Here is an 8,979-nt window from a genome sequence, read left to right on the forward strand (position 1 = left end):
CATAATTTTATATGAATTTACACTTATATCATGACACAGTCATAGTTACAGTAGTGTGAATTTATATTTATACATATATCCTGATATAAAGTTACGATATTTTTTCTTTCATGATACAAAAAAAAATGTGAGATTTATATCGTTATAAATTTTAATGTTGCAGCCATGTTATATTATTGGAATATGTTACCGCAACAGTAAATTATATTTCTTCTTTAAATATCACACATGGACATTGTATTCAAATATTATTTTGTATTATAAGAAAATTTACAAAATTAAAAATCAATTATTACTAAATTAATTGCAATCATTAAAGTAAATTTCCAAAAGGCAAGAAATTTTTATGCATTATAACTTATTATTGTAATATTCGATAAATCATTTAATTCCGTTATGTTAAATCACTGTTTAAGCTACAATATATGTAATCACAATTTTGAATTATAAACTTATAAGACTTTAATTACAAATTATATAAACAATTATTATTAATAAAATTGGATTACTAAAATCATCGAAATCAAAAGAGATATAAACAAATTTATAATAAGGATCAAATAATTTTTAGAAAAATTTCCAGTATAAACTGAGCTGGTTCATAAACTGATATGGTTTTGTAAATAATACATAATTGTTTTTTCTACTAAGGAGTCAAAATATTTGTGAGAAATTAATATTCCTCTGTTATTTACGAAAAATTACATACATTTCTCTATTTACTTTAGATTTTTATCAAAATTTCTTTATAAAATGTTAGATTTTACAAATAAAATAAAAATATACATATGTAAGTGTATAACTGGTACATTGTATATGAAAAATCTCAATAAAGTAATGATGAATTTCTAGTATAATTATGAATGAGCAATGTAGGTCCATTGGCAAAATATAAAAAAACTAATTATGTATGAAAAATTAATTTTTCTGTTAAATTAAATGTCAACAATTTTTTTTTTTCAAAAATATTTAAATTCCATTTTTAAATGCAAACAATTTTCCCCACCATTATATGCCAATGTATGAAAATTTGGTAATAGTACAATATTAATTTTTATTTTGAAATTCATTTTCACCTGACATAAATACCATTAGTCTGTACACATCTATACATAATGTTGACTATTGTCACGTTATTTATTATGTTGACATTTTTCTTTGTAATTTTTACTCATTTTTCTTTTTTGTTTTGTCTTAGATTTTCATTTAATTAAGATAAAAATTATTTATAAATATACATACGTAGCTACTTATATACAAGATATAATATTATTATCTAAATAGGTAAGATTATTGCCAAAAATTATATTTTATGTGCTACGTATTGTTTGTATTTTAGTACACTTATCCCTCGCTTAACGGAAGCTCGATAATTATACGGAATTTAGGTTTTACAGAATTCAAAAATCAGTCCAAAGTCTGTTTTTCCGGAAAAAAATTCGATTTACGGAAAATTTTTAAAATGGAAAAATGATTCTTGTTGTCTAATGTTGTACATAGTAATAATGAAATCCTACTATATTTTTTGAAAATATCAAAAATATCAAAATATATATGTACCTATATTAGATTAGGCAAAAAATTATGTGGCTGTTACGTAATGTAAGTAAAAAGATTCGATTTACGGAATTTCGATTTACGGACAACTTTTCCGGAACATATTAGTTCCGTAAAGCGAGGGATGACTGTATAACATAATGTGTTATAATTATAACATTATTTTATATATGTGTTTTATGGCTATGTAGTATAAACAAAAAGTTAATGAAAACATAATTATATTTAAATTTTTTATACTCAAACCTTGTTCTATTGCTTTGTTGTCTTCTTATCTCTTAAATTCTGCATATATAATATGTATGTATGATTGTATTAATATTGAAAATTCTTTTAAATTAAATTAATTTTTACTCGAAAAAGAAATTATTTAACAAAATATATTCAAAAACTGAATAACAATATTATTTTTATAATAAATTTCGTACTTATTTAGATGCAATCTAAATGTTTAATTTTCATTTTGCTTTATAATTTAATTTGATTAAACTGAATTAATCATAATCACTTCAACGAGTACGTACATGCATATACACACATTTCGTTTAAAATAACAATGTTTTATTCGAATTAATTTTAAAATATTTACAAGCATTTCCTAGCAAAAATTTTTAGATATACATATTATATACTAATTATATACTAATTTTTTTTAATTAAATTGAAAATTTAAATAATATATTTTTTCTAATTTCATTTTAATATTAGAGATTATAGATATTAGACATAATTATAGTTTCTTTTCATTTATATTGACATAATATTTAATTTAATAATATCAAAAAATTTTTGAACTATAAATTATCAAAATCACTGTAATTTTAAATGAAATGAATATTTTATATTATGATGTCAATTCAATATGTACGTAGGAATATCCTAACTCTAATGTAGTTTTTATAACAAATTCTATAATCCTATTACTCCAATCAATATTTTCATTTAAAATTATTCAAATATTATTTCAAAATTGTATGAAAATAATTTATACATGAGCACTGTGGAACTTTAGTTAAAATTAAATTCTTATAATAATCTTTTATTAATTTATTACTATTATTTAATATATATACATACATATATTTTTGATAATAATAAAAACTATTTCACTATATTTGTATGTTGGTATAAATTATTGGGAAGAAAGAAATCCATAGAAATCTATGAATCTATCAATTCTTTTGTATGTAGGTTAATCGGCAAAATATTAAAAAAAAATTGTAGATCTAATGTTTATTTATGTAAAATTTCAATTGTATGCTATATATACACATACATATATCTATGAATGATGAACATGAACGTACATACATATATATTTTACAAAAAATAAAATGGCACAAGTAATTTATTAAACTTAGCTTATAAAAATATTTTTTTGTTTTTGTTTTTTAGTTAATTAATATTTAATTAATATTAGCTATTTATAATAAAAATTATACATAGATTATAGTTTACAAACTTTGGGTTTTTAATACACTAATACGTAGAGTTGCTGTAGTTCCAATTATCCGGTAAAGCATTATTTTCGTGTTTACAATTTTCAAATAAAATTATAATTTCTAATATTTAATAATTTCTATATATAAATGGTTTATTTAAAATTTAACTTAGTAATATTTACATATATTATTAAATTTGTATAATATTAAAAAAAAAATTGCACTTGTTTTATATTTTTTTTTAGTTATATAAAATTATATTACAGTTATTATTGATTTTTTTCTATTTTTTCTCACTATATTAACGCTACTAGTATAAAATGTATAATTTTATTAAACCAAAATACTATGAATACAAAAAGTATTTAAATAATTAAACAAATATATTTTAATTTTAATAAAAATTATATATTTTCCGATTTTTATTAATAATTTATTGATTGAAAATGCTATTTTGTATTGTAATAATTTCTTTTTAAAGTTTCTTGAACACTTTTCAGTTTTGGTTTTTTTCTTATAAAAATGTAAGAAATAAATAAACAACAATAATTATGAGTTTTATACATTTACGGTAAAGTGTATAATGTACGTAATATACTAAAAAGGATACTGAAAATTATTTCGAAAAATTTTTTGACAATTCATAAAAATATCAAATGAAAAATCTCCGCACCCTTATTATTATTTTTATTGTTTTTGTTCTCATTTTAATATTCTAAAATTTTTTGAGAAAACTGAGAGAGAATTCCATTTCCCTGATTTTCCCCTGAAATTTTATATAAAATCTATATTATTACACATATATAATATAGCTGCATAATACAGAAACAGAATATGTTTGCGAGTACTCACATGATAATAGGAAATATTAAAAACTTTGAACAATTCTCCCGAAAATAAACTTTTTAAATTTTTTCGTTAATCGTTACACATCTATTCATTACTTACATAATAAATAATATTTTCAATATTATGTCATTTTTTCTTTACATTGTATTTGCTCTCTTAAATTTACAAATACGACCAAACGAATTCTCTAAATATAATGTGAAAATTAGATTTTCATGAAAATGAGAAATATAATTTATGTCATGAAAGAGAAAAATATATCATGCAATAGGAAATCAGTAAATTTTATCGCTGATATATACTATACAATCTAGCTGTTTATTAACAATTTTTAAAAAGTGCGCATGCATACTGATTTTGCGTACAATTAATAAAAAAAGTGTTTTGACATTAAATTGAATGATAAACAGCTGATCTATTTGACATATTTTTATTTATTTACATTGATTAGCTGCATAACAATAATATCTGCACATTTCATAATTCTGTAAAAAAAATGTATAATATATTAAATGTTGCTATGAGTCACATAATTTAATATTCATTCACACATCCAAACAAATACTTAATATGAATTTAAAAGAAAATTTCTTTATATTAGAAAAATTCGTATTTTTAAGAAATTACAGTATAGTTTTTTTTTCATTTATTATACCTGTACGAACGTATGTTCGAAGGGTATACTAAATTTGCCTTACCGTTTGTAACGCTAAAAAATAACGGTCTTATATATAGACTCAAGTGTATGTTTTTGATCAGCGTCGAATTCTGAGTCAATTAAGTTTTGTTTGCCCGTCTGTCCGTCCGTCTGCCATGATCGGGGTACCGGTTCGGGTACCTGCTATACAACTTCAAAATTTATTTGACTATATCTTAGAAACTATAAAAGCTATGATAAATTTGACATAAGTAAATATATTAGTGGGACCAATGTGTTAGACAACAAGCGATGAAATTGCTTGGCTCCTTCTGGTAACTGCCATACAACCCCAAAAGTTATTTCATTATATTTCAGAATCTATAAAAGGTGTGGTATTGAAATTTCACACAAGCGAATAAATTAGTTGGACCAATGTGTTTGATGAAATTCGTTGAAATTTCTTGGCTCTTTCTGGTAACTGCCATACAACTTCAATAGTAGTGTGGCCATATCTTAGCTAGTATTGAAAAGTACATATGGAACAATACTGAATTATTGAACAGTACTGAAATTTTGCATAAATTAATATGGTAACTTAAAGTTATAGTCTGTCATAGAGTTGACACGGTCAACTATATTTTTTCTCGTTTTTACTTAAAGTTTTCATTCAAACTATAACATATAGTTTTTATTTGACTAAGTATGATGTTCATGTAATGTAAAACCAAAAATAATAAAAATAAGTAAATGTAAACCCTTGTACAAACACTTGTTTTTTTAAGAAGATTTAAGAAAAAAAGTTTAATATGAATTTGGTATTGTTCTAACTTTAAAGCTGCTATAATTGCGGCTAAAAATTAAGATAAATTTTTCAAACTTTACATGAATGAATGGACTTCATATAGGAATGAAGTATTACCTAGAAAAGGAATGAATATTTATATGGAAGAGAACATACAGGACAACTTCAATCCTAAAATAAGGGATCCGGTGTAATTGTACTGAATTATTGGGCTTTAACAATTTTATATACGGGAGTTGGCATAATTACTGGAGTGATTCTGTATATTGTACATACTGATTGAATTATAGACAAACATACATAGCGGAACAAGAACTTCACAATACATTGAGTACTTCCTAAAAATTATTTTACGTATGTATATATACCAACAGAGGAACGGAAACATCAAGTTGCTTTTTGAAAATATCTTGAATAATTACATTTTTCAGACTCTCACATTTTGGCTCTTAAACTGAATATGTATACATATGTTGTGAATGAAGTATTTTAAATTGAAAATATATGATAAATATCATAAATTGGAATAAGCAGTAGTGATCCTCTACTAAGATTCAAGACAAATTTTCATATGTATCTGCAACTTTGTATAAATTTAAATTTTGCAAGAATCAAAAATAACATTTTCTTAGTAAATCCACATAAATTTATATTCATAAAAATTTATACAAATTTTACATAATATGATTATTAATATATTTCGTATTAGTATATTAGTAATGAATATGCTTTATTAATATTATGAAATATGTATAAGTAACTAATGTATTTCATTGTTCTGGTCCAAATATTTCTTTAAACAACTAGTATACAAATTATTCTTGTGTACATCATATTTAAGCAGGAAGAAAATCTGAATAACCGACAAAAAGGTAATAATAGCCTGACTTCGGTACTGATGGTTCACCACCCATTAGAATATCACATACTCCATCATTTATTGGTGGAAGCATTGAAAAAATATCGTCCCAAGTTGTTGGTTTACCACAAAATTTTATTTTTGAATTTAAAGAATTTGCAAAATAATCAATTGAAGAAGTATGACTACAAAATTGATCACCTGGACTGAAAGACCTTATTAAATAATGTGGACAAGATGGTTGAACACGTCTACCATTATTTGGATAAAATTGTGCATGCCCTAAAGTTTCATTTGTACTAAAACCATTGTAATACATATCAGTAACTACAACTTCAACATATTTTGCATCAGATGGGTCTAATCTATTATTTGTTGATGTTTCAACAAAATCAGTTCCAGTCGGATCTAAACCATATATTGTATTAAATTGATTTGGTAATATTGATTCTCCAACAGCTCCAGCTACATGTGCCCCTAAACCATGACCAATTAAATACATATCATCGAATGAAACGTCCATATGCGTATTCAAGAATTTTGTAAAATTTCCAACTAACTTTCCAACATCATTTACACTAGCAGCAGCAAAAGTATACTCTTTAGTATTATAATCACTCCAATCAACAAGTATAAAATTAAAATCTCCAATTTCAAAGTACGCGTCCCTTACAACTGCTATTTTACAATGTTTTGCTGTTGTTTTCCAAGAATTTATAAAAATTCTATAAAAACAAATTTGTTAAAAGTTTATTAAAACCGCATATAAAATATAAACAATATTTACCTTGTAGGCCATTCTTTATTAAATTTTGAATTTTGTAAAGACAGAACGTCTTGATCTTTGATTTCTGTTCCTTCTAAAATATTATCTCTAGTAAACAAATAATATCTTATTTCGGGATCAGTTATATTTGGAAAACGTAATTGTGTTGATTTTTCACAATCATTGGAATCAAGAATAATACAAAAAGTTGGAACTGGAATTTAAAAGTAAATACATATACACTTTTTTTCTTGACAAACTCTAATCTAAAATGTTGTACCTAAGAATACGAGTACCAAATTGATGAATACTAATTCCAGAAATTGATTCGAATACGCCAACATTTTCAAAATAAAATTGAAAATTTATCAAACGCTAATCAAAAAAAAATTTATTTCGTTTACCTTGTTTGCGTCAACAAACTTCGGTACTGTTTTTTATTTAACAATAAAATTCTATTCATGTAAAAGTTTAGTCGAAATTCACAATAGAAAAGTAAAGAGCGTTTTTAATGATTAATTAAAGCAGAAAAAAGTTGTAAAGGATTAGTACTACTTAAGGCGAGTAGAACTGAGGTATACGAAACATATATAACTCAAAAATATCTTAAACGTATACGTTACGTTGGTCAGTAGATAAGTGTTAAAGTTTAATAAGCTTCCAATTTAAAACCAAATTATATTATTAGTAACAAAAGTATTCAAGAAATATATCAACGAACTCTAATCATAAAAACCAACAGATGGAAAACAAAAACAGTTTAAATTAATATCAGATTTATTAGTTGTTATGTAAAGATTACCCAGACTGAGCAAGCACACAGAAATTTTAAGAGAAACTAAATACATTTTATTCAAAACCCTAAAACTGGAACTAAATATTAATTTCACTTTTAAGTTTGGAACAAAATTTTCATTCGAATTATTGTCAAAAAAATGATTAAATATCATTAAAATTATAGTTTAATTGGTATATAGAAGCTCGCTTCTATATCCAGATTCAACTGTAACAAGCTTTTCTGTAAATTATTTGTTATTTCAGGTGAAAATGAAAAATTGTTTTGTGAGATTTAAAGGCAAAATATTAAAAAGCTATACTTATTTAGTAAATGAAATATTTTAAAACAAACAGATTAAACAAAGTCCACATATAAACAAACTGTTTAAAATTAAATTTCGTTCACAATAATTTATTTTTAATTCTATAGCGACCGACGGCTTTTTTCCAAAACCGTTTTTTACTGTTCTTATCTATTCTATATCATCCACATCATTGTTCCAAAATAAAATTTTTACTTGCACATACATATATATATGTATATATATTATCCAAAATAATCCAGGTCAGGATATACATATGTACTTATATATAGTATATATTATATTTTGTAACATAATAAATGCAACTCAAATTCTTAAAGTTATTGAATGTACTTACTTTTTAATTGCTATTTATTATCCCGATTATTTTTGAGGAGGGAAGTTATAACCATTGTGCACAATGCAATAAAAACTAGCAAATGATATAAATTACAAAAATTTATAAAAATGTTCAAATATACATAAATGTATGTGTCTTATATTAATCTAATTTTTAGCAAAACGTATATGAAAAATTTCTTGTTTAGAAATAGTTATTAATATGGCAAATAAACCGTGTACGAATTAAAATTTTTAAATACTTCTTTTCATAAACCTAGTTTATTTATTGAGAAAATTATTTTTTTTATTTTTAATTCTTAAAATAGATTAATTAATTTTTATAATTATATTAGAGTATACAAATTTTTAAACTCTTTTTAAAATAGGAAAATTAGTTTTTAAAAGACACTCCTATGTGTCATTAATGTTTAATATTATTCAAAATTAAAATTCACCACATTCACCATATTTCAAAATTAAAAAACAGTTTCTTGTTAACAACATTTAAATTTTGAGGCATTTTAATGTCTTTCAAAAATTTTCATAAGCAAATTTAGTTTTCAAGATTTAGCAAAATTATTAAATTAACAAAATTTATAAATAATGAATATTACAATATTCTTATACATATTTATTATTTAAA

The 8,979-nt window shown here is 23.1% G+C and overlaps 1 protein-coding gene across 1 annotated transcript; it reads right to left on the reverse strand.

Annotated features, from left to right (window-relative positions):
• Nucleotides 1-6,126: 6,126 nt before the first annotated feature.
• On the reverse strand, nt 6,127-7,259 carry LOC129615198 (pancreatic lipase-related protein 2-like). The gene is made up of 3 exons (XM_055530297.1): nt 7,196-7,259; nt 6,937-7,129; nt 6,127-6,874 (listed from the first exon to the last, which is right to left on the reverse strand). Exons 1-3 carry the CDS (start codon nt 7,257-7,259, stop codon nt 6,127-6,129), a joined length of 1,005 nt encoding a protein of 334 aa, XP_055386272.1.
• Nucleotides 7,260-8,979: the final 1,720 nt, after the last annotated feature.

The sequence above is a fragment of the Condylostylus longicornis genome, unplaced genomic scaffold, assembly GCF_029603195.1.
Source record: "Condylostylus longicornis isolate FDR11 unplaced genomic scaffold, ASM2960319v2 ptg000135l, whole genome shotgun sequence".
Classification (NCBI taxonomy): Eukaryota; Metazoa; Arthropoda; class Insecta; order Diptera; family Dolichopodidae; genus Condylostylus; species Condylostylus longicornis.

What these genes read in the sequence shown, in the direction of transcription:
- LOC129615198 (XM_055530297.1), bottom strand. Translation starts at nt 7,259, where the DNA reads ATGTTGGCGTATTCGAATCAATTTCTGGAATTAGTATTCATCAATTTG. An exon ending in TTTGGTACTCGTATTCTTAG is followed by an intron (nt 7,130 to 7,195) that starts GTACAACATTTT and finishes TTTAAATTCCAG; the next exon opens with TTCCAACTTTTTGTATTATT. An exon ending in AATAAAGAATGGCCTACAAG is followed by an intron (nt 6,875 to 6,936) that starts GTAAATATTGTT and finishes TTGTTTTTATAG; the next exon opens with AATTTTTATAAATTCTTGGA.